Source organism: Pleurodeles waltl, chromosome 7 (assembly GCF_031143425.1).
Source record: "Pleurodeles waltl isolate 20211129_DDA chromosome 7, aPleWal1.hap1.20221129, whole genome shotgun sequence".
Classification (NCBI taxonomy): Eukaryota; Metazoa; Chordata; class Amphibia; order Caudata; family Salamandridae; genus Pleurodeles; species Pleurodeles waltl.
The window spans coordinates 366,547,322-366,572,899 of record NC_090446.1 but is presented as its reverse complement, the minus strand read 5'-3'; the positions used below and the strand labels follow the sequence as shown (position 1 = coordinate 366,572,899).

Here is a 25,578-nt window from a genome sequence, read left to right as displayed (position 1 = left end):
AGTGGTTTGTGCTGGCTAAAGTACCTTTGGTCAGGGTACTGGCTTTGACTAACTAGTTACCGTCAGAAACACGTTATCTAGTAGAGACTATATAGCGAAGATTTCTTACTCTTGAATTTTCCACAGGCATCAGACTAGATCCAGAAACTTTCGTGAGCAGTACCTTTGCATGCCAGTAGGTGCAGTCCATCGGCTCTAAGTGGCATTGTCTGCACTGAAGTGACATGCGGGGTGCTTATATAGGCACCAACTCAACACACTGACTTGAGTTTCTTTACGTGACTTTCCACATCAGGAGCGCTGACTTGAATGAGTGTGCTGGGACCCTGCACCAGTCTTCTTTCACTAAAAAAGTACTATTGTTTCCACAATTGGCACACAGATAAGTCCCTTGTAAAAAGTACCAGTGGTACCAAGGGCACTGTGACCAGGGAAGGTCCCTAAGGGCTGCAGCATGTATTGTGCCACCCTAAGGGACCCCTCACACATGCACACAGCCATTGCAGGTTGTGTGTGTTGGTGGGGCCACAAAAGGCAAAAGCCGACATGGCATCCCTCTCAGGATGTCATGCACACAAAATGCTGCCTGTTGCATAGTTAAGTCACCCCTCTAGCAAGCCTTAAAGCCCTAAGGCAGGTTGCACAATACCACAGGTGGGGGCATAGCTGCATGAGCAATAGGCCCCTACAGTGTCTAAGTCCATTCTAAGACATCGTAAATACAGCGTGGCCATATTAAGTATATGGTCTGGGAGTTTGCCAAACGAACTCCACAGTTCCATAATGGCTACAGTAAATACTGGGAAGTTTGGTATCAAACTTCTCCGAACAATAAACACACACTGATGCCAGTGTTGGATTTATTAAAAAATGGACACAGAGGGCATCTTAGAGATGCCCCCTGTATTTTACCCAATCGTTCAGTGCAGGACTGACTGGTCTGTGCCAGCCTGCCGCAGAGACGAGTTTCTGACCCCTGGGGGTGAGCATCTGTGTGCTCTGGGGCCAGCAGGAACTAACACCTGGCGATGAGCCTCAAAGGCTCAGGCCTGGTGTTACAATACCAAGGGCACTCCAGCCAGTGGAGATGCCAGCCAAGGCCCCTCCTCCCCCCCCCCCCCCCACCCCCTGGACGAGCCCCCACTTTTGGCAGCAAGTCCAGAGGGATAAGGAGAAAAACAAGGAGTCACCACCCCTTCAGCCAGGTCCACCCCCTAAGGAGACCTGGGCTGAAGTGACCCCCCCCTCCTTGAGAAATCCTCCATCTTGCTTTGGAGGAGTAGGATGTGCCCCCCTCCTCAGGAGTGGGCACAAGGAGGGTGTAGCCATTGGCTACTGCCCTCTGACTAACACACCCCTAAATTTAGTATTTAGGGGCAACCCTGAACCCAGATCATCAGATTCATGACGAACTCACAAGGAGGATTGCTTAGCGGAAACCCCAGCAGAAAAGGAAAGTAGACAACTGACTTGGCCCCAGCCATACTGGCCTGTCTCCTGCTTCAAAGAACCTGCAGAAGAAAAGAGACATGTCCCGCAGGCCCAGCGACCTATGAAAAACCTCCAGAGGACTGCCTGCATCACAGAGGATCGAGAACTCCTGTGGATAGCGGCCCTGTCCAAAGAAGAAAAGAAGAAACCTCTTCTAAAGGACTCCCACTTCACTCCAGAAGTGTGAGTCCTAACCACACTGCACCAGACGCCCATGGCCCGAGTTCAGGTGGCCCAACCGACCAGAGAGGACCCCCCCAGGTGACGGTGACCAAGGGACCACCCTGGGTTGACCCTTCCACGACGACGCCTGCACAGGGAATCCCGAGGACCCACCTGACCACGACTGCCCTGGACAAAGATAACAGAAGCCAAAGGACCCACTGCATCTGCAGCCCCCAGCCCTTGGAGAAATAGACACCTGTTGCAACCACAATCAACAGGCGGCTCTCTTCCCTGTCCAACCAGTGGTGTGCCCGACACACCTGCCCGGACCTCGCCTGCAGCGTGTGAGTGACCCTCGGGGTCCCCTCAGAGTTTCATTGGAAACCCGAATCCTTGTTTGCACCCTGCACCCGACTGCCCCAGTGCCGCTCAGGGTGTGGGATTGGTGCCTACTTGGGGCCCCTCCAGTGCTCCTCTAAATCACCCCTGGTCTGCCCTCCGAGCCACGGGTACTTACCAGCTGGCAGACCGAATACCGAGTACCCCCTGTTGCCATAGGAGCCCCTGTTAAAATTGCTCAACTTTGACCTCAGCACCCAGCCGGCCCAGTGTTGTTGGTGGTGGGTGTTTGGGGTTGACTTGAACCCCCAACGGTGGACTACCTATAACCCGGAGACTGGAATTGTAAGTCGTGTACTTACCTCTAAAACTGTACTTTGTTTTCTTCCCCCAGGAACTGTTCTGAAAATGTACAGTGTCCACTTGTAAAATAGATATTCTCTGTTTTCTTAAAAACTATTTACTCGACTAAAGTGAAACAAAGTTACATTGATGTCTATGCTAAGTACTTACCTGCAACAGTATTTACATCTGAACGGAGTCCTGTGGTTCTAGTAATAAAGTAACAGATATTTTTCTATATAAAATCCTATTGGTTTGGAGTTACGTCATTGAGTGTGTTTCTTCTATTGCCTGTGTGTGTACATCAAATGCTTAATACTACCCTCTGATAAGCCTAACTGCTCGACCACACTACCACAATAGAGTATTAGTATTATCTATTATTGCCTCTGTCAAGCCTCTTGGGGAACCCCAGGACTCTGTGCACACTATATCTCAATTTGATATAGTATATACAGAGACAGATTCCTACACTAGGGCTCTGAAAAGGGAAAACCCAGACTTTAGAATCTGCTCTTAGGGAGGATGGGTGAGTCAGTAAGGAATCTGTGGCTAGACAATCTATACCAGATAAGGCATTATCGAAGGGAAGTCATTTTTTCATCTGATTCAAACTTAGCTGCAGATTCCTCACCTTTGAATAGATATCTAAGCAGTACCTCCCAGGAGGTGGGACTGAGTGATTTTAGACCAAAAAGTCCTGCAGGACTGAATAGGCATAGTTTCCCTCCTGACGGACCGGATTGTCGAGGCAGTAGAGTTCGGTGAACGTGTGCTTCGCTGCCCACTTTGCTGCCTGCCAGATGTCCAGGACCGGAACTCCGTGTCCTAAAGCAGTGGTCAACAGTCTTTGCTCTGATGGCATGAGCAAGCAAACCCTCAGGTGGTTGCTTTTCAGCCAATGTGTGGCAAATCTTAATGAACAGCACGATCCAACTGGATGTGGCCGCCTTTGCACTGCCTTCCCCTTCCGTAAATGTCCGTTGGATTGCCCAGCGCTCCAGTAGATTGATGTGGAGTCTGTATTTCACCAGGGACCAGAGGCCTCTGATCTCCACCCCTCCCAGATGGCCGCCCCATCCCACGAGTGACATCTGTCATCACTGTTAGCTATGGTTGGGGAAGGGAGAGGGGTCTGCTGCTGACCCACTGGTAGCTTGTTTGCCACCACTGCAGAGAGTTTACAGTTTCCTCCAAAATCTGGACCATGTTGGAGTGATTCCCATGATGCTGCGACCACTGGAACTTCAGGTCCCAATGTAAAGCCACCCTATGCCAGCGGGCATGTGTCACACCTAGGATGCAGAAGGCCATGAGGTCAAGCAGCCTTTCAGGCTCACCAAAATCCAGGATAGAGGGTGAAACCTCAGTATCATAGCCTGAATATCCTGTACTCACTGTTCGGGAGAGTAAGCCCAAAACTGCAATGTGTTCAGAACACATCCAATAAAAGGGAGCACCTGAGGGAGTCAGGTGTGACTTTGACTGTTTATCGTGAACCCCAGTGAGTGCAGGAGGTCCGCCATAGTCTGGAGGTGGGAGATGATCAACTGGTGTAAGCCCACCTTCAACAGGCAGTCATTGAGACGGAGAAAGACTGGCACCCCTGATCTCTGCAGATGAGCTGAAACCACCACCAAACTGAGGGGTGCTTACGAGGCCAAAAAAGCACAGTTTACTGAAAATGCTTGTGGCCTACCATCAACCACAGTTAACACCTGTAAGCATGCAGGATGGGGATGTGGAAGTAACCACCCTGCAAATCCAACACTACGATCTAGTCACCCGGGTTCAAATTAGACATTACCTGAGCGTGCATGAGCAATCTGAACTTCTGTTTCAGGAAGAAATTGAGAAGGTGCAAGTCTAGGACAGGATGAAAGCCTCTGTCCTTTTTTGGTACCAGAGTAGCAGGTTGTAACAACCACAATCTACTTCTGGTATCAGCATCCTCTCTATGGCTCCCTTGGTCAAGAAAGTGGTCACTTCCGGGCAGAGACAAGAAGGGTGGTCCTCCGTCAATCTTTCACGGGTGGGTGGCACAGGTAGAGCAGTGGTCACGAACGAGAAGGAGTCTCCCCTTCCAAACATTTGAGCAACCCTTTGGTCTGATGTGATAGACCGCCAATACAGGATATGATGGCATGGTGGTTAAGTGGGGAAAGACGCAGTTAGAAGCCCCTTCCAGGGCCATGAAAGGAGCGAAAAGTAGACTAAGATTGGTGAGGGACCATGGATTGACCCAAGGACTTGGCCGTAGCCCTGCTATCTTTGAAATGTTCCATCGCTGAGTCAGTCTTGTCTCTGAAGAGACTGGTGCTATAGGTCATGTCCGTATGCGATGCTTGGAGAGCCCTTGAAAACCCAGTTGTCAGAAGCCAGGGGTGGAGCCTATTTTTTTATTTTTAGGTAAAATATCTATTTAATTATATTAAATTTTACTGTTAATGTATTGTATTATGCTGTTGAACAAAATCAAAGTATTACAAACTCAAATTCACAGACAATGAAATCGCTCTGTCCAGCAAGTCTGTGGTGTCCAGTCCACATCGGACTGTGAACATAGCTGCATCTTGGCTGCATTTCTCCTGATAGCAACAGCTTGGCAGATTACCGCCCGGCCTTCCTTCGGGACCGCTGGCAGCACCTGCACAACTGTATCGCCAAAGTGCGTGGGAGTAAAACTAAAAAAAAAAAAAGCATGCAGAGGTCATTGACCGTAGTGCCAGGCTGGTGGAAGAAAACATTTTCTTTTCTAAGGTGTCCAGCCTCTGATTCCCTGTCCTGTGAGATGGTAGTGAGTGCACCACTATTTACATGGGAGGTTGAGGCTTGGACCACCAAGCTCTCTGGAGTAGAGTGTTGGGTGAGGAAACTGTGGACCCCTGGGGCAGGGAAGCTGGTAATCGTCCAGTTCACAGGACAGCAAGAACCTAGCAGGATGTCCATGAGGGTTTTGTTAAATGGGGGAAGCGGTTCGGAAGGCGTCACTTCCAGCTGAAGCACTTTGGTAAATAAAGTAGTCTTGACTACCAGTGAGGTTAACTGAAGATCAAGGACCTCAAACGGCCCTCACCACCACTGTTAATCAGGCTCCCTCCTACGTAGCCACATTAGAAGAAACCATGTCAGTATCTGGAGAATTATCCAGCCCGCTAGGTCCTCACACCAGTCCAAGTTAGGATCTAGGGGCCGGTATTCTTCAGGGTCCAGTGACCCCTCTCACTCCTCAGAGTCCAAGTCCATAGGAATAGGGCTCAGGATCTTACCTGGAGGACAGGGCTCCAGTCGGGCCAGTGCTGACGTCCCTCCAGCTCTGTGTCGGTCAGTGGAATGTCACCAGGAGCATGTCATTGGCGCTGGGGAAGACTGACATGGTACAACCGGCGTCAATCCGGACCCATCAGTGAATCCAAGGGGCCCGACTGGCACCACGGCCGTAGCTGCTGGCAGAGAACCAGTCGGGGCCACTCAAGCCCATGGAGCTTGAGGGCGCACGGGAGGGAACAGGCCGCCCAAATATGGCATGCATAGCCTCCTAAACTGAGTTGGGTGGGGGTCGCTCTGGCTCCCGAAAACTTGGGAAGGCATGGAGGCGACCCAAGCGCAGACTCAACCCCGAAGCCAGGCCTCAAATGACGCTTCCTCGTCACATCAGTTAACTTCAACAGACAGGTAAAGACGACCTCTTCGACTTCACTCGTCTTCTTGCAGGGGCACTTACCCAACTGGAGCTACTTAGAATGCAATGAAGATCTTGGACTCCGTGACAGATCCCAGTACCTTCTTCTCGACTGGAATAGAGACCATTGCGGCATCGCATGTCGAGTCACCAGAAGCTAGCTGGACCGCTTCCTCAAGACTTTCAGGTTCATGGCGCAGCAGTCGAAGCAGATCTTAATGTTGTGGTTGTGCTCAAGGTAGCAAATAAACAGTGCAGGTCCGTCACTGAACCTGGTTGGTGACTTGAGCCACAGGGCTAGAAGCCGGCCTTCCAAGATAACATTCCAGCTACACCAGTAGAAAAATTACTGAAAGCTTAGACAAAAGCTGAAAAAAGCTCAGTTAAAAAGACAGAAGAGGTAGGGGTTCCAGGATCTGCAGTAAATGGCACGGAAAGAAAAACAAAAAATAATATCAGCATGCTGGGATACACTGCGCATGTCACTGCCCGCGCAGACAATACCGATGAGACCACCCAGAGCCGATTGTCTTCTACCAGCATGCAGGGTTACTGTTTATGAAAAAAATTACGGATCCAGTCTGTTTAAGGAAAGTTCAAACATAAGGAATCTGCAGCGAGAAGTCTATCAGATCTATAAGGCAAGGAGCTAGAGGATAAAAACTTCAGCCACCGTCCACATAACTACTGCAAAAGAGCACTCTTCAGTGGCAGGACCAAGGGGTCAGCTAAGGCCAAAATCAAGAGAGTTATAAAGACCACTGGCCTTTTGGTGGTCATCATACCGGTTTTCTTTGTTATGGGGCTGGCCGATTTCATCTCTTGCATCATAGTCCTTATCGGAATTTGTCCCAAACAAGGTATGCAACATATGAAATGTGCCTTGTGGAACACGTTAAGCTGGTCAAGGTTGCTTTAGGAAGGTGCCATTTTTCTAGCATAGTTACCCCCACGTTTTGTCTGATGTCAGTGATTTTAGACTGTAGTTCCCGGGATCCTACTAACCAGGACCCCAGCAACTGTGCTCCGCTCTAAATTTGGTTGCCGGGTAACTTTTTACACCCACAATTGGCATAGTGGTGCACTAATGTAAGTCCTTAGTATATGGTACTTGGGTACACAGGACACTGGTACACCAGGGTAGTCCCCATGGCCCTCATGTATTCTGCCACCCCTGGGAGCCCATGCAAACTATGCCTACAGGTCTGCCATTGCAGCCTGTGTGAAAGGGTGCATGCACCCTTTCACCACAGATAAAAGGCATGCCTTATATCCTGGTCACTGACACTAAGTCACCCCTATGGTAGGTTCTTAAGCCCAAGGGCAGGGTGCATGTCCCTAAGTGTGAGGGTACCCTTGCATGAGCAGGGTACCCCTACAAACCACAGACTCCAGCCCCTGGGCTTTATAAGTACGGAGAAGCCATCTTAAGGTATGTAGTAGGCACTGGTCAACACGAGTGGTCCAAATACATAATGGCTTCTCCAAACCTAGGCATGTTTGATATAAAACATGTTGGAATCAAGCAACTACAACAATTCCAGTGCTAGATGCATGATACCCCATACTCTAGGGGTTCCTTAGAGGATCACCCCGGCCCCCGTTCTCCTTGTGCAGCCTTCCAGGGTGTGGCTGCCAGCCCACGTTGCTGCCTACCCCAGGTACTGTTCTGGCTTCCTGCTGATGAAGGCAGAACAAAGGATTTCCTGCAAGGGAAAGGTGTGACCACCTCCCCCTGTGTATTGGGTGTCTAAGGGATGGGTGGCCTCTAAGCGCCACCAGACTTCTTTGAAGGGCACATTTGATGCCCTCCTTGCATAATCCGATTTGCACAAGTTCAGGAACCCCCGGTTCCTGCTCTGGTGCAAAACTGCACAAAGGATAGGGGAGTGAACACACCCCTGTCCGGTTCCTCCCCTAGGGAGGTGCACAGAGCTCTGCCAGGTGGCCATTTGATTCTGCCATCTTGAAACCAAATGGGTAGAGGCCCCTGGGAGCATCTTACTGGTTAGGTCAGGTAAATGATGTCTCTGACCCCCCCTCTGAAAGGTGGGTCACCCCAGACAGTGACCAACCCCCTGTTAGGGTTAAGGGCTCCCCCAAAGGTGGGTCCTCAGATTTGCCGAACAAGACTCTACAAAGAACACCTCAAGACATCTGTTCTTGGTCTCTGGAACCGCTGCTGGTCTGCTTTGGAACTAAAACATCTGCTTCTGGTGGGAAGACTCCTATTGCAACATTGTTTCTCCAGATCCTGCAAGAATTCAGCAAAATCCAAGGCTGTGCATCCTCCAGGTTCACAAAGACTATGTTTGCACCAGGAAGGAACCTCCCTTGGATTGAAGGAGTCACTCCCCTGCATACAGAGGCACCTCAAGACCGTCGACCGGCTGGTGTGGTCTGCTGTCCCACGGACATCGAAAAGCTCTGTGTAGGAAGTTGGCTCTGTATGTGCTATTTCAAAGTAAGGAATAGCATGCACAGAGTCCAAGGGTTCCCCTTAGAGGTAAAATAGTGGTAAAAAGAGATAATACTAATGCTCTATTTTGTGGTAGTGTGGTCGAGCAGTAGGCTTATCCAAGGAGTAGTGTTAAGCATTTGTTGTACATACACAGACAATAAATGAGGTACACACACTCAGAGACAAATCCAGCCAATAGGTTTTGTATAGAAAAATATATTTTCTTAGTTTATTTTAAGAACCACAGGTTCAAATTTAACATGTAATATCTTGTTTGAAAGGTATTGCAGGTAAGTACATTAGGAACTTTGAATCATTTCAATTGCATGTATACTTTTCAAGTTATTCACAAATAGCTACTTTAAAAGTGGACACTTAGTGCAATTTTCACAGTTCCTGGGGGAGGTAAGTTTTTGTTAGTTTTACCAGGTAAGTAAGACACTTACAGGGTTCAGTTCTTGGTCCAAGGTAGCCCACCGTTGGGGGTTCAGAGCAACCCCAAAGTTACCACACCAGCAGCTCAGGGCCGGTCAGGTGCAGAGTTCAAAGTGGTGCCCAAAACGCATAGGCTAGAATGGAGAGAAGGGGGTGCCCCGGTTCCGGTCTGCTTGCAGGTAAGTACCCGCGTCTTCGGAGGGCAGACCAGGGGGGTTTTGTAGGGCACCGGGGGGGGACACAAGCCCACACAGAAATTTCACCCTCAGCAGCGCGGGGGCGGCCGGGTGCAGTGTAGAAACAAGCGTCGGGTTTGCAATGTTAGTCTATGAGAGATCAACGGATCTCTTCAGCGCTGCAGGCAGGCAAGGGGGGGGCTTCCTCGGGGAAACCTCCACTTGGGCAAGGGAGAGGGACTCCTGGGGGTCACTTCTGCAGTGAAAGTCCGGTCCTTCAGGTCCTGGGGGCTGCGGGTGCAGGGTCTTTTCCAGGCGTCGGGACTGAGGTTTCAGAGAGTCTCGGTCAGGGGAAGCCTCGGGATTCCCTCTGCAGGCGGCGCTGTGGGGGCTCAGGGGGGACAGGTTTTGGTACTCACAGTCGTAGAGTAGTCCGGGGGTCCTCCCTGAGGTGTTGGTTCTCCGCCAGCCGAGTCGGGGTCGCCGGGTGCAGTGTTGCAAGTCTCACGCTTCTTGCGGGGAGATTGCAGGGTCTTTAAAGCTGCTCCTTGAAACAAAGTTGCAGTCTTTTTGGAGCAGGTCCGCTGTCCTCTGGAGTTTGTCTTTTTTCGAAGCAGGGCAGTCCTCAGAGGATTCGGAGGTCGCTGGTCCCTTGGAAGGCGTCGCTGGAGCAGAGTTCTTTGGAAGGCAGGAGACAGGCCGGTGAGTTTCTGGAGCCAAGGCAGTTGTCGTCTTCTGGTCTTCCTCTGCAGGGGTTTTCAGCTAGGCAGTCCTTCTTGTAGTTTGCAGGAATCTAATTTTCTAGGGTTCAGGGTAGCCCTTAAATACTAAATTTAAGGGCGTGTTTAGGTCTGGGGGGTTAGTAACCAATGGCTACTAGCCCTGAGGGTGGGTACACCCTCTTTGTGCCTCCTCCCAAGGGGAGGGGGTCACAATCCTAACCCTATTGGGGGAATCCTCCATCTGCAAGATGGAGGATTTCTAAAAGTTAGAGTCACCTCAGCTCAGGACACCTTAGGGGCTGTCCTGACTGGCCAGTGACTCCTCCTTGTTGCTTTCTTTGTTCCCTCCAGCCTTGCCGCCAAAAGTGGGGGCCGTGGCCGGAGGGGGCGGGCAACTCCAGCAAGCTGGAGTGCCCTGCTGGGCTGTGACAAAGGGGTGAGCCTTTGAGGCTCACCGCCAGGTGTTACAGCTCCTGCCTGGGGGAGGTGTTAGCATCTCCACCCAGTGCAGGCTTTGTTACTGGCCTCAGAGTGACAAAGGCACTCTCCCCATGGGGCCAGCAACATGTCTCTAGTGTGGCAGGCTGCTGGAACTAGTCAGCCTACACAGATAGTCGGTTAAGTTTCAGGGGGCACCTCTAAGGTGCCCTCTGGGGTGTATTTTGCAATAAAATGTATACTGGCATCAGTGTGCATTTATTGTGCAGAGAAGTTTGATACCAAACTTCCCAGTTTTCAGTGTAGCCATTATGGTGCTGTGGAGTTCGTGTTTGACAAACTCCCAGACCATATACTCTTATGGCTACCCTGCACTTACAATGTCTAAGGTTTTGTTTAGACACTGTAGGGGTATCATGCTCATGCACTGGTACCCTCACCTATGGTATAGTGCACCCTGCCTTAGGGCTGTAAGGCCTGCTAGAGGGGTGACTGACCTATACTTGCATAGGCAGTGAGAGGCTGGCATGGCACCCTGAGGGGAGTGCCATGTCGACTTACTCGTTTTGTTCTCACCAGCACACACAAGCTGGCAAGCAGTGTGTCTGTGCTGAGTGAGAGGTCTCTAGGGTGGCATAAGACATGCTGCAGCCCTTAGAGACCTTCCTTGGCATCAGGGCCCTTGGTACTAGAAGTACCAGTTACAAGGGACTTATCTGGATGCCAGGGTCTGCCAATTGTGGATACAAAAGTACAGGTTAGGGAAAGAACACTGGTGCTGGGGCCTAGTTAGCAGGCCTCAGCACACTTTCAATTGTAAACATAGCATCAGCAAAGGCAAAAAGTCAGGGGGCAACCATGCCAAGGAGGCATTTCCTTACACAACCCCCCCCCAAACGAAAGAGGATGAGACTAACCTTTCCCCAGAGAGTCTTCATTTTCTAAGTGGAAGAACCTGGAAAGGCCATCTGCATTGGCATGGGCAGTCCCAGGTCTGTGTTCCACTATAAAGTCCATTCCCTGTAGGGAGATGGACCACCTCAACAGTTTAGGATTTTCACCTTTCATTTGCATCAGCCATTTGAGAGGTCTGTGGTCAGTTGGAACTAGGAAGTGAGTCCCAAAGAGGTATGGTCTCAGCTTCTTCAGGGACCAAACCACAGCAAAGGCCTCCCTCTCAATGGCACTCCAACGCTGCTCCCTGGGGAGTAACCTCCTGCTAATGAAAGCAACAGGCTGGTCAAGGCCATCATCATTTGTTTGGGACAAAACTGCCCCTATCCCATGTTCAGAGGCATCTGTCTGCACAATGAACTGCTTAGAATAATCTGGAGCTTTTAGAACTGGTGCTGAGCACATTGCTTGTTTCAGGGTGTCAAAGGCCTGTTGGCATTCCACAGTCCAGTTCACTTTCTTGGGCATTTTCTTGGAGGTGAGTTCAGTGAGGGCTGTCACAATGGATCCATATCCCTTCACAAACCTCCTGTAATACCCAGTCAAGCCAAGGAATGCCCTGACTTGAGTCTGGGTTTTTGGAGCTACCCAGTCCAGAATAGTCTGGATCTTGGGTTGGAGTGGTTGAACTTGGCCTCCACCTACAAGGTGTCCCAAGTAAACCACAGTTCCCTGCCCTATCTGGCATTTGGATGCCTTGATAGAGAGGCCTGCAGATTGCAGGGCCTTCAAAACCTTCTTCAGGTGGACCAGGTGATCCTGCCAGGTGGAGCTAAAGACAGCAATATCATCAAGATAAGCTGTGCTAAAGGACTCCAAGCCAGCAAGGACTTGATTCACCAACCTTTGGAAGGTGGCAGGGGCATTCTTTAAACCAAAGGGCAGAACAGTAAACTGATAATGCCCATCAGGTGTGGAGAATGCTGTTTTCTCTTTTGCTCCAGGTGCCATTTTTATTTGCCAGTACCCTGCTGTCAAGTCAAAGGTACTTAAGAATTTGGCAGCACCTAATTTATCTATGAGCTCATCAGCTCTGGGAATTGGATGAGCATCTGTCTTGGTGACAGAATTGAGCCCTCTGTAATCCACACAAAACCTCATCTCTTTCTTTCCATCTTTGGTGTGAGGTTTGGGGACTAAGACCACTGGGCTAGCCCAGGGGCTGTCAGAGCGCTCAATTACTCCCAATTCTAGCATCTTGTGGACTTCCACCTTGATGCTTTCCTTAACATGGTCAGACTGTCTAAAGATTTTGTTTTTGACAGGCATGCTGTCTCCTGTGTCCACATCATGGGTACACAGGTGTGTCTGACCAGGGGTTAAGGAGAAGAGTTCAGGGAACTGTTGTAGGACTCTCCTACAATCAGCTTGCTGTTGGCCAGAGAGGGTGTCTGAGTAGATCACTCCATCTACTGAGCCATCTTTTGGGTCTGATGACAGAAGATCAGGGAGAGGTTCACTCTCTGCCTCCTGATCCTCATCTGTTACCATCAACAGATTCACATCAGCCCTGTCATGGAAGAGCTTAAGGCGGTTCACATGGATCACCCTCTTGGGGCTCCTGCTTGTGCCCAGGTCCACCAGGTAGGTGACCTGACTCTTCCTTTCTAGCACTGGGTAAGGGCCACTCCATTTGTCCTGGAGTGCCCTGGGAGCCACAGGCTCCAGAACCCAGACTTTCTGCCCTGGTTGGAACTCAACCAGTGCAGCCTTTTGGTCATACCAAAACTTCTGGAGCTGTTGGCTGGCCTCAAGGTTTTTGGTTGCCTTTTCCATGTACTCTGCCATTCTAGAGCGAAGGCCGAGTACATAGTCCACTATGTCTTGTTTAGGCTCGTGAAGAGGTCTCTCCCAGCCTTCTTTAACAAGAGCAAGTGGTCCCCTTACAGGGTGACCAAACAGAAGTTCAAAGGGTGAGAATCCTACTCCCTTCTGTGGCACCTCTCTGTAAGCAAAAAGCAGACATGGCAAGAGGACATCCCATCTCCTTTTGAGTTTTTCTGGGAGCCCCATGATCATGCCTTTTAATGTCTTGTTGAATCTCTCAACTAAGCCATTAGTTTGTGGATGGTATGGTGTAGTGAATTTGTAAGTCACTCCACACTCATTCCACATGTGTTTTAGGTATGCTGACATGAAGTTGGTACCTCTGTCAGACACCACCTCCTTAGGGAAACCCACTCTGGTAAAGATACCAATGAGGGCCTTGGCTACTGCAGGGGCAGTAGTCGACCTAAGGGGAATAGCTTCAGGATACCTAGTAGCATGATCCACTACTACTAGGATGTACATATTTCCTGAGGCTGTGGGAGGTTCCAGTGGACCAACTATGTCCACACCCACTCTTTCAAAGGGGACCCCCACCACTGGAAGTGGAATGAGGGGGGCCTTTGGGTGCCCACCTGTCTTACCACTGGATTGACAGGTGGGGCAGGAGAGGCAAAACTCCTTAACCTTCTGGGACATATTGGGCCAGTAGAAGTGGTTGACTAACCTCTCCCACGTCTTGGTTTGTCCCAAATGCCCAGCAAGGGGAATATCATGGGCTAAGGTCAGAATAAACTCTCTGAACGACTGAGGCACTACCACTCTCCTAGTGGCACCAGGTTTGGGGTCTCTGGCCTCAGTGTACAGGAGTCCATCTTCCCAATAGACCCTATGTGTTCCATTTTTCTTGCCCTTGGACTCTTCAGCAGCTTGCTGCCTAAGGCCTTCAAGAGAGGGACAGGTTTCTTGTCCCTTACACAGCTCCTCCCTTGAGGGTCCCCCTGGGCCTAAGAGCTCAACCTGATAAGGTTCAAGCTCCAAAGGCTCAGTTCCCTCAGAGGGCAGAACTTCTTCCTGAGAAGAGAGGTTCTCTTTTTCTGACTGTGTTGCAGCTGGTTTCCCAACTGACTTTCCTTTTCTCTTGGTAGGCTGGGCCTTTCTTCCAGACTCCAGCTCTACTTTTTCACCCTGTGCCTTGCATTGTGCTCTTGTTTTTACACACACCAGTTCAGGGATACCCAGCATGGCTGCATGGGTTTTTAGTTCTACCTCAGCCCATGCTGAGGACTCCAGGTCATTTCCAAGCAGACAGTCTACTGGGATGTTTGAGGAGACCACCACCTGTTTCAGGCCATTGACCCCTCCCCATTCTAAAGTTACCATTGCCATGGGATGTGCTTTAGTTTGATTGTCAGCATTGGTGACTGTATAAGTTTTTCCAGTCAGGTATTGGCCAGGGGAAACCAGTTTCTCTGTCACCATGGTGACACTGGCACCTGTATCCCTCAGGCCCTCTACACTTGTCCCATTAATAAAGAGCTGCTGCCTGTATTTTTGCATGTTAGGCGGCCAGGCAGCTAGTGTGGCTAAATCCACCCCACCCTCAGAGACTAGAGTAGCTTCAGTGTGGACCCTGATTTGCTCTGGGCACACTGTTGATCCCACTTGGAGACTAGCCATTCCAGTGTTACCTGGATGGGAGTTTGGAGTGGAATTTTTCTTGGGACAGGCCTTGTCTCCTGTTTGGTGTCCAGACTGACTACAGTTTCGACACCAGGCCTTTTTGGGATCAAAGTTTTTACCCTTGTACCCAGGATTGTTTTGTGAAGAGGCTCTGGGCCCACCCTCCTGTGCAGGTTTTTGGGGGCCTTTAGAAGACTCTTGACTATTTTTATTTTTGGCTGTCTCACCACCTTTCCCCTGGGGAGGTTTTGTGACCCCTTTCTTTTGGTCACCCCCTGTGGAAGTTTTGGACACCCTAGTCTTGACCCAATGGTCCGCCTTCTTTCCCAATTCTTGGGGAGAAATTGGTCCTAGGTCTACCAGATGCTGATGCAGTTTATCATTGAAACAATTACTTAACAGGTGTTCTTTCACAAATAAATTGTACAGCCCATCATAATTACTTACACCACTGCCTTGAATCCAACCATCTAGTGTTTTTACTGAGTAGTCTACAAAGTCAACCCAGGTCTGGCTCGAGGATTTTTGAGCCCCCCTGAATCTAATCCTATACTCCTCAGTGGAGAATCCAAAGCCCTCAATCAGGGTACCCTTCATGAGGTCATAAGATTCTGCATCTTTTCCAGAGAGTGTGAGGAGTCTATCCCTACACTTTCCTGTGAACATTTCCCAAAGGAGAGCACCCCAGTGAGATCTGTTCACTTTTCTGGTTACACAAGCCCTCTCAAAAGCTGTGAACCATTTGGTGATGTCATCACCATCTTCATATTTAGTTACAATCCCTTTAGGGATTTTCAACATGTCAGGAGAATCTCTGACCCTATTTATGTTGCTGCCACCATTGATGGGTCCTAGGCCCATCTCTTGTCTTTCCCTCTCTATGGCTAGGATCTGTCTTTCCAAAGCCAATCTTTTGGCCATCCTGGCTAACTGGATGTCCTCTTCACTGGAGTTATCCTCAGTGATTTCAGAGGTGTTGGTCTCTCCTGTGAGGGAACCAGCATCTCTGACTATTATTTTTGGAGTCAGGGTTTGAGAGACCCTGTTCTCCCTAGATAGGACTGGTAGGGGGGAATTTTCCTCCAAGTCACTATCCTCTTCCTCTGAGTTGCCACCCTCAGAGGGGTTGGCCTTTTCAAACTCTGCCAAAAGCTCCTGGAGCTGTATTTTGGTAGGTTTGGGGCCCATTGTTATTTTCTTTATTTTACAGAGTGACCTTAGCTCCCTCATCTTAAGATGGAGGTAAGGTGTGGTGTCGAGTTCCACCACAGTCACATCTGTGCTAGACATTTTGCTTCTAAAAGTTGGAATACTTTTTAAGAAACTACAACTGGTTCTAGAATCTAATTCAAACTTTTACAAACTTTTAAACTCTAAAAGAAATGCTAAACAGGATCTAACACAAGGCCCTAGCAGGTCTTAAGAATTTAGAAAACTTTTCAAATTGCAAAAATCAATTTCTAATGACAATTTTGGAATTTGTCGTGTGATCAGGTATTGGCTGAGTAGTCCAGCAAATGCAAAGTCTTGTACCCCACCGCTGATCCACCAATGTAGGAAGTTGGCTCTGTATGTGCTATTTCAAAGTAAGGAATAGCATGCACAGAGTCCAAGGGTTCCCCTTAGAGGTAAAATAGTGGTAAAAAGAGATAATACTAATGCTCTATTTTGTGGTAGTGTGGTCGAGCAGTAGGCTTATCCAAGGAGTAGTGTTAAGCATTTGTTGTACATACACAGACAATAAAGGAGGTACACACACTCGGAGACAAATCCAGTCAATAGGTTTTGTATAGAAAAATAGCTTTTCTTAGTTTATTTTAAGAACCACAGGTTCAAATTTAACATGTAATATCTTGTTTGAAAGGTATTGCAGGTAAGTACATTAGGAACTTTGAATCATTTCAATTGCATGTATACTTTTCAAGTTATTCACAAATAGCTACTTTAAAAGTGGACACTTAGTGCAATTTTCACAGTTCCTGGGGGAGGTAAGTTTTTGTTAGTTTTACCAGGTAAGTAAGACACTTACAGGGTTCAGTTCTTGGTCCAAGGTAGCCCACCGTTGGGGGTTCAGAGCAACCCCAAAGTTACCACACCAGCAGCTCAGGGCCGGTCAGGTGCAGAGTTCAAAGTGGTGCCCAAAACGCATAGGCTAGAATGGAGAGAAGGGGGTGCCCCGGTTCCGGTCTGCTTGCAGGTAAGTACCCGCGTCTTCGGAGGGCAGACCAGGGGGGTTTTGTAGGGCACCGGGGGGGGACACAAGCCCACACAGAAATTTCACCCTCAGCAGCGCGGGGGCGGCCGGGTGCAGTGTAGAAACAAGCGTCGGGTTTGCAATGTTAGTCTATGAGAGATCAACGGATCTCTTCAGCGCTGCAGGCAGGCAAGGGGGGGGCTTCCTCGGGGAAACCTCCACTTGGGCAAGGGAGAGGGACTCCTGGGGGTCACTTCTGCAGTGAAAGTCCGGTCCTTCAGGTCCTGGGGGCTGCGGGTGCAGGGTCTTTTCCAGGCGTCGGGACTGAGGTTTCAGAGAGTCGCGGTCAGGGGAAGCCTCGGGATTCCCTCTGCAGGCGGCGCTGTGGGGGCTCAGTGGGGACAGGTTTTGGTACTCACAGTCGTAGAGTAGTCCGGGGGTCCTCCCTGAGGTGTTGGTTCTCCGCCAGCCGAGTCGGGGTCGCCGGGTGCAGTGTTGCAAGTCTCACGCTTCTTGCGGGGAGATTGCAGGGTCTTTAAAGCTGCTCCTTGAAACAAAGTTGCAGTCTTTTTGGAGCAGGTCCGCTGTCCTCGGGAGTTTCTTGTCTTTTTTCGAAGCAGGGCAGTCCTCAGAGGATTCGGAGGTCGCTGGTCCCTTGGAAGGCGTCGCTGGAGCAGAGTTCTTTGGAAGGCAGGAGACAGGCCGGTGAGTTTCTGGAGCCAAGGCAGTTGTCGTCTTCTGGTCTTCCTCTGCAGGGGTTTTCAGCTAGGCAGTCCTTCTTCTTGTAGTTTGCAGGAATCTAATTTTCTAGGGTTCAGGGTAGCCCTTAAATACTAAATTTAAGGGCGTGTTTAGGTCTGGGGGGTTAGTAGCCAATGGCTACTAGCCCTGAGGGTGGGTACACCCTCTTTGTGCCTCCTCCCAAGGGGAGGGGGTCACAATCCTAACCCTATTGGGGGAATCCTCCATCTGCAAGATGGAGGATTTCTAAAAGTTAGAGTCACCTCAGCTCAGGACACCTTAGGGGCTGTCCTGACTGGCCAGTGACTCCTCCTTGTTGCTTTCTTTGTTCCCTCCAGCCTTGCCGCCAAAAGTGGGGGCCGTGGCCGGAGGGGGCGGGCAACTCCAGCAAGCTGGAGTGCACTGCTGGGCTGTGACAAAGGGGTGAGCCTTTGAGGCTCACCGCCAGGTGTTACAGCTCCTGCCTGGGGGAGGTGTTGGCATCTCCACCCAGTGCAGGCTTTGTTACTGGCCAGAGTGACAAAGGCACTCTCCCCATGGGGCCAGCAACATGTCTCTAGTGTGGCAGGCTGCTGGAACTAGTCAGCCTACACAGATAGTCGGTTAAGTTTCAGGGGGCACCTCTAAGGTGCCCTCTGGGGTGTATTTTGCAATAAAATGTATACTGGCATCAGTGTGCATTTATTGTGCTGAGAAGTTTGATACCAAACTTCCCAGTTTTCAGTGTAGCCATTATGGTGCTGTGGAGTTCGTGTTTGACAAACTCCCAGACCATATACTCTTATGGCTACCCTGCACTTACAATGTCTAAGGTTTTGTTTAGACACTGTAGGGGTATCATGCTCATGCACTGGTACCCTCACCTATGGTATAGTGCACCCTGCCTTAGGGCTGTAAGGCCTGCTAGAGGGGTGACTGACCTATACTTGCATAGGCAGTGAGAGGCTGGCATGGCACCCTGAGGGGAGTGCCATGTCGACTTACTCGTTTTGTTCTCACCAGCACACACAAGCTGGCAAGCAGTGTGTCTGTGCTGAGTGAGAGGTCTCTAGGGTGGCATAAGACATGCTGCAGCCCTTAGAGACCTTCCTTGGCATCAGGGCCCTTGGTACTAGAAGTACCAGTTACAAGGGACTTATCTGGATGCCAGGGTCTGCCAATTGTGGATACAAAAGTACAGGTTAGGGAAAGAACACTGGTGCTGGGGCCTGGTTAGCAGGCCTCAGCACACTTTCAATTGTAAACATAGCATCAGCAAAGGCAAAATGTCAGGGGGCAACCATGCCAAGGAGGCATTTCCTTACACTCTGCATTACAGGCGGTGGGGTCTGTGGCTTCCTCCGAGTCCTGCTTGTGTCCTGACCAACTTGGGAGACTGTGGGCCCCTGCCTCTGTACTAGAACCCCTGTGCAACGTATCTGTTGCTCTTGCTTGTTGAGACTTCCTCCAGGAGATCTTCATATGCCAGTAAGTCCCAGCCTCCAGCACTCTGCAACTCGAAGATCAACCCTTGCCCTGCAACTCCTGCGATGTGGACTTCTGTTTTGTTGTGCTGCGGAGGCCTGTGTGTGATTCCCTGTGTTCATCGCCTGTGGGTTACTCAGGGGGGCTCAAACGACTTCTGGTGGCCTTCCTGAGTGCTGAGGGTTAGCCCTGACTCCCCCTCCAAGTACAGCCTCCTGGACCTTGCTGGTCCCCAAAACTATACAAATACCTCTTCAGCTTCTGCTTGCATTTGCCAGTGCTTGCTCGTGACCTGGCTGGTCACTGGTCCTCCTGCAATACGGCGACTGTCAAGAGACAGCTAGCAGGCGACTCCAGGGATCTTCTGCAGCTCCTGGACCCCACAGCTGGACTTCTTCCTCAACCGACTTGCAGGAACTTCATCTCTAGGAGGGTGGTCATTGCCACTTGCACCACCTGGGCACCTCGGAGGGAGCTGGAAACTGGCTCCTTCCTTTTCAAGTCCTCCATGTCCAGAATCCATCCCTGGGTTCCACCGACCTGGTCAACAGGTCACTACGGCAGCTGGACAACCCAAAGCTTCCATTGACTTCTGATAAAGTCCCATCTCCCTTTGGCATCCTGGTTCCCTGGTGTAGGTACTCCTGTCTTGTAGGTATCCTCAGATGGGGCACTCTTCAACCTTCCTCATGTCGTTCGTTTACACTGGAAGGGTCCTGGAACACAAACTCCAACCATTACTTCCCTGTGTTATTACATGGGGCAACTGGGTGGGTAACCTCTCTGCACCTGGTTGCTGGGGACACTTAAACCAGACTTACCTCTGGTGTTTTCATCTACCTACAGCCCCTAGCTAACTACCACATTTACCTTGGTTGGGTTCACTATTTCACACTCCACTTATTTTTAATATATGGTTTGGCCCCTCCACAGGGCCCTGTATATTTTATTCTATTTCTGCTGGTTATTTTGTGTATATATAGTGTGTAGATATCTCCAAAGGGAGATATAACAATGCTAGTCTAGTAGTAGTGCTATAATAAAGAAAACTATTTTTTGCAACATGTGTGATTCTTTCTTGTAAGTTACTGTGACTACGGTGGTATTGCAAGTGCTCTAAATTCCTCCTAGATAAGCTTTAGCTGCTCGACTCAGCTAGCCCTAGAGAGCTTTCGCTATCTGAACACCTATTCAATATCACTAAGGGTTGCCTGGGCTCAGTATAGGGTGCCACACCATAGGTGTACACCATAAACTGAGCCAGCCTCTGTAGGAAGTTGGCTGTGTATATACTATACCAAAATGAGGTATAGTGTGCACAGAGTCCAGGGGTTCCCCAGAGGCTTACGAGAGGCTAAAGTAGATGATACTAATGCTCTTTATTGTGGTAGTGTGGTCAAGCAGTTAGGCTTATAAGAGGGTGTTAGCACAGTTAACAGGTAAGTACACAACTTACGATTCCAGTCTTCGGGCATTAGGATGTCCACAGGTCAAAGTTTAGGCGGACTGCAAAAGTGCACCACCAGCAACACGGGGCTAGATGGGACAGAGGTCAGAGTTGGCGTTGGATTTACAATGGAATCCCATGAGGACTGGGGGTGCCCAGTATAAAGCAGATTACCAGTAAGTACCCGCAGGTTCAGGACACAGGCCTGGTGGATTTAAGTCAGCACGGGGGGTGCACAGGTCTACACCAAACACACATCGTCAGCGGCTCATGGGCGGCCGGGTGCAAACAGAGCAGAGCCGCCCAATGCTTTTCAATAGGGGGACCCCAGGGGTCACAAAAAATGCTGCAGGCTGGGTAAGTTTAGGGAAGCCAAAGGCTGGACAAGTAGGAGAGGTGACCGCTGGGTGTGGCTGGACCGTTGGTTGGATTCCCCAAGGCCAGGGGGCTGCGGGTGCAGGGGTCTCCTTGGGCGTCGTGAATCTTCGTCAGACCTGAACACAGTCGTGGGGGTGGGTCCTCTGGATTCAGGCTGCAGGCGACGTGTTGGCTAGGAGGGGTCCAACCCAGGGTGGACTCTAGGTCGGAATCATCTGGGGACCTTCTCTGGACTGGTGTGCCACCTGGACTCTGGCAGTGGGCGTCGGGTGCAGAGTGAGCAGGGCTTGCGGATCCGGGCAGTTCTGTAGTCCTTTTTGGAGGTTTCTTCTGGACAGGGCCGCTGTTCTCGGGAGTTCTTGGTCCTCTAATGGCCAGGCAGTCCTCTGGGGGTTTGTCGAAGTCGCTGGTCCTCCAGGATGCGTCGCCTTTTTGAAGTAGGCCAGAAGGGCTGGGACCAAGTCCGCTGTTGTCTTCACTGCTGGAGTCGGCTTCGCAGTCCTTTCTTCTGTCTTCTTGAGGTTGCTAGGAATCTGGTAAGTAAGGGCAAAGGGTGCCCCTAAATACTAGATTTAGGGGTGTTACAGGGGTCAGAGGGTAGTAGCCAATAGTTACTGTCCCAGAGGGTGGCTACACCCTGACTGTACCCACTCTCTTTGAGGCGGTAGGCACCTTCCTAACCCTATTGGTTCCTCTCCTCCAAACCAAGATGGAGGGTTCTTCAAGGAGGGTCACTCCAGCTCTGGACACCTTAAGGGTTGTCCCAGCTGAAGCGGTCACTCCTTGTTTTTCCTAATTTACGTGCTGGACATGTACCAAAAGTGGGGCTTGATCCTGGTGGCTGGCATCTCCAATAGATGGAATGCCCTGGGGCACTGTAACAGGAGGGTTGAGCCTTTGAGGCTCACCACCAAGTACTACAGTTCTAGCAGAGGGGAAGTGTAAAGGACATTCACCCAAAACAGGCTTTGTTTCAGACCCCAGAGAGCCACAGGCTCTCACCCCATGGGGTCAGAGCTTGTCTGTTAGTGGCAAGCTGGCAAAGACTGGTCAGTCCTGCACTAAAGGGTTGGGAAAAATACAGGAGGCATCTCAAAGATGCCCTCAGTGTGAATTGTACAATAAATCCAATTCTGGCATCAGTGTGGGTTTATTGTGCTGAGATGTTTGATACCAAACTTCCCAGCCTTCAGTGAAGCCATCATGGAGCTGTGGAGTGCGTTATGGCAAACTTCCAAGTCCATGTACTTACTATGGCCACACTGCACTTACAAAGTCTAAGAATACACTTAAACATTGCAGGGGCATATTGCTCATGCAGCCATACTCTCACCTGTGGTGTAGTGCACTCTGCCTTAGGGCTGTAAGGCCTGCTAGAGGGGTGACTGACCTATGTCATGTCGATTTTACCTTTTTCTACCCATCAGCACACACAATCTGCAATGGCAGTGTGCATGTGCTTGTTGAGTGGTCCCTTAGGGTGGCGCAATACACGCTGCAGCCCTTAAAGACCCTCCCTTGTCACAGAGCCCTTGGTACCACTGGTACCTTTTACAAGGTACTTTGGTGTGTGCCAATAGTGGAAACAATGGTACAGTTTATGGAAAAAACACTGGTGCTGGGGCCTCGTTAGCAGGATCCCAGCACACAGTCAAGTTAACATCAATACCAGGAAAAAGGTGTGTGTTGGGGGGGCGTAACCATGCCAAAAGGAGCACTTTCCTATAGCCTCCTGCAGCTGTGTTACAGATAGCAGCTTCTGTCAAGGGCAGAGCAACAAAGACTGAGTCAGAAAGCACAACAGGCACTTTGTCTTCTGGTATTAGAAACATGCATTAATCAGGACATCAGTGCACATATGGACACATCATAGAAACAGTCAAGTAAATCACAGTAATTTGGCAGATGGTACTTTCTAGAGAGATTCAGGCTGCACTTCACTATCAGACTATGCTGTTGCTTAACATCTCATCTACTGCAACTAATCTAAGCTCAGGCATCAGTAAGGATCTGTTTGATATAGAGAGCACTGAGATGCAGTCATCCTGCTGAAAAAAGTCACCTGTTTTAATAATTTTAACCTTAAAGCCAAACTAGTGGACACTGAAGCTGGATTTTAGTCAGGCACTTGGCTTAGACGAATAAAAACTTACAAAAGTGATGCCTTCTAACTACCTTAGGAGTTACTGGTGGGCGCAAACTGTCAGATGCCTAAGTGGAGGATGTTTATGTTGTACTGCTTCTGACTGAAGGGACTTAAGCATAGGGATGTTGTGGGATGGCAGCTCAGAGCCAAACTTCTTAACTCAGCCATGTCACATGATAGCTTCGATATTGGAGTTGAGTGCATGCACCCTAAAACAATCGCTCCATCACAAAACACTGATTCAATGCCACTGGCTCTGATTATTGTACAAGTGTACATTACATGATTTCCAGAGTGAAGCATGGTTCTTGCTGTCATTGTTTGATCAGAAATCTGTGTAGGTTACAATAATCAGGGTCAGATAGGTTGGGAAACATCTGTGCAAGGCAAATTTTCACTGAGCCTCTGAGCTATATAGAGTGGACACTTATCTGACGCTAAAGCATGATCTAACCTATTTTGTACAAATCTGCTGCTCACTCCTTCAATACGTTTAGCTCCCTGTAACCTGCACGTTCAGCTGAATTCCTTAGTTGTAGGTCAGCAGTAACTCAAGTTTTACATTACTGCATCTTGCACTTTTTACCTTACTTTTGAATATATTTTTTAACTCTGTTCCAAGCTGCACTGCGCAGACAACACTCAAGTCAAATTCCATGGGGACGCCGAGCATATGCCAATGCACAGAATGGAAATACCAGCAGCCCCACTAAGGTTTTATTCCAGAGAATACATTACTTTTGAAAATCTTGGCCAGATCAGATTATGCACTGCTATATTTCTACTTTAAGACTGATACACGAGTTAGAGAACTTTGTGGACTATGTTTAAATCCATTCCCTGATGACACTGAAGAGACTGTCATGGACTAAAAAGTATTTTTGGAGGTAGGTAGGAGGGTCTGCAGTTTCTCTGGCATCACATATGAAGGCTGTTGGAAATAAGCTGAGGGAACAGGGTTTCACAACCAAGACTAACTGCTGCATTGTCTCTAAAATCACTCCAGATGCCGAGAGGGACAGCTTAATCAGGTACTTCCTCTTGGTAACTCAATGCAGTCAGACAAAAATAACCTGCCACAAATAACTTTAAAAACAAATAACAGTCAGCTGACTCGAGTGCTGAAAATACAGACTTTCTAGATGACAATGTTATGAAGCTCTTAATGAAAGCAAGTCATTAATGGTAGAACGCCACAATCTGGACACGATGGGAACAGGGAGTCCAGGATAAAACTAAAAATAAATGATCCCCTATCCTCACCTGGGGTTTGATGTTTACTTTCTTGGCTGCATTCTCGTTCAACCATTTTACATCGATCTCGCAGTCAAAGTGTCCAATATTGCAAACAATGGAATCGTCTTTCATTTGTTCAAAGTGTCTGAGAATATAAAGAAAGTGAGCAAACTTAGAATCAACAAACACTTCCGCTGCGTCATCCTCCCTTTGACAGACTCACTAACCATCAAGGAAGGACATGTAAATCCCTCTTGATGGGTCTATTTTAATTTTCCAAGAGAACAAAGTTTTTTTATGTTTATTCTTTAGGACTAGATTGCAGGTAAAATTAATAACCAAAGTAACCAGTGCCCTGGTTTGATCTGAAGTAAGTGTCTGAGACTTGCTTTGATGCATGTGAAACAGGTGGGATAGATTTAAAAAACCTGGCATTTGCAAGGGTCTCACTTTTTACCCACCAGATGACTGATGAACTTGACAGTACTCAGAAGACAGACAATGCATAGGTAGCTGAAATGTGTCATGAGCTTCACGTATTTGGAAACGGGGCAGTAAGATACGACTTAGACCCCAAAGTCCAAATAGTAGCCCTGCCGAATTACCATAGGAAACAATTGTATTTTTGCAATCAGGGGTAAAGTGCAGCAGAAAAAAAGGTTGTCCATGAAAACAAAGGGGCATGTCACTAGGAAAACTAGCAGAACAGATGCAAATGAACCAATATGATCAGCAAGAAGTGGGCAGGGCAAAATAGTTTTTTGATAAAGACTGAGCAGAGGAGTAAATTAATAAAGACTGAGAAGACGAAATTCAATCTGCATTACATTCAGGAATATACCCATCTTCACTACAAAAACGAAGCTCCCAAAAAAGTCCCCTTTGGGATTATGGAAAACAAAAGTTAACAGATGACCACAATGAACATCACAGGGAACTGTTAAAGGGGAACCAGAAAAGGTTGCTCCTCAAAGAAAATGAATTAACCCACCAGAGGTATAGGTAGACAAAGTTAAACTTTTTAAAATTCACTTTTCTTAAACATTCATTAAAATCTAACGAGCACTTCACTGTATTTTTTAATAAACATTACAAATAGTACTTTAACTGTTCCAGTAGCTTGCCCAAACCAAAATTTGAAGATTTATCGTTGTTTTCCCAAATTCTGCTTTTCTAATGTGACAGCTACAGCCCTTCACAGTGAAAATAGCTTTTGAGGGGGTGAGTCACTGTAGGTATATGACAACACTAAATTGTTGCCTTACCACTTTTAAATACTAGACACCTTACTTGTGTGCTACAAGGCCTACGTAGGGG

The 25,578-nt window shown here is 49.0% G+C and overlaps 1 protein-coding gene across 1 annotated transcript in view; it reads right to left on the bottom strand.

Annotated features, from left to right (window-relative positions):
- AHCY (adenosylhomocysteinase) overlaps positions 1 to 25,578 on the bottom strand; it is a 124,734-nt gene that overhangs the window by 26,819 nt on the left and 72,337 nt on the right. Inside the window, exon 8 of the mRNA XM_069243818.1 lies at positions 24,289 to 24,406. Within this exon, the coding sequence (XP_069099919.1) occupies positions 24,289 to 24,406 (118 nt within the window). The remainder of the gene's footprint in view (positions 1 to 24,288; positions 24,407 to 25,578) is intronic.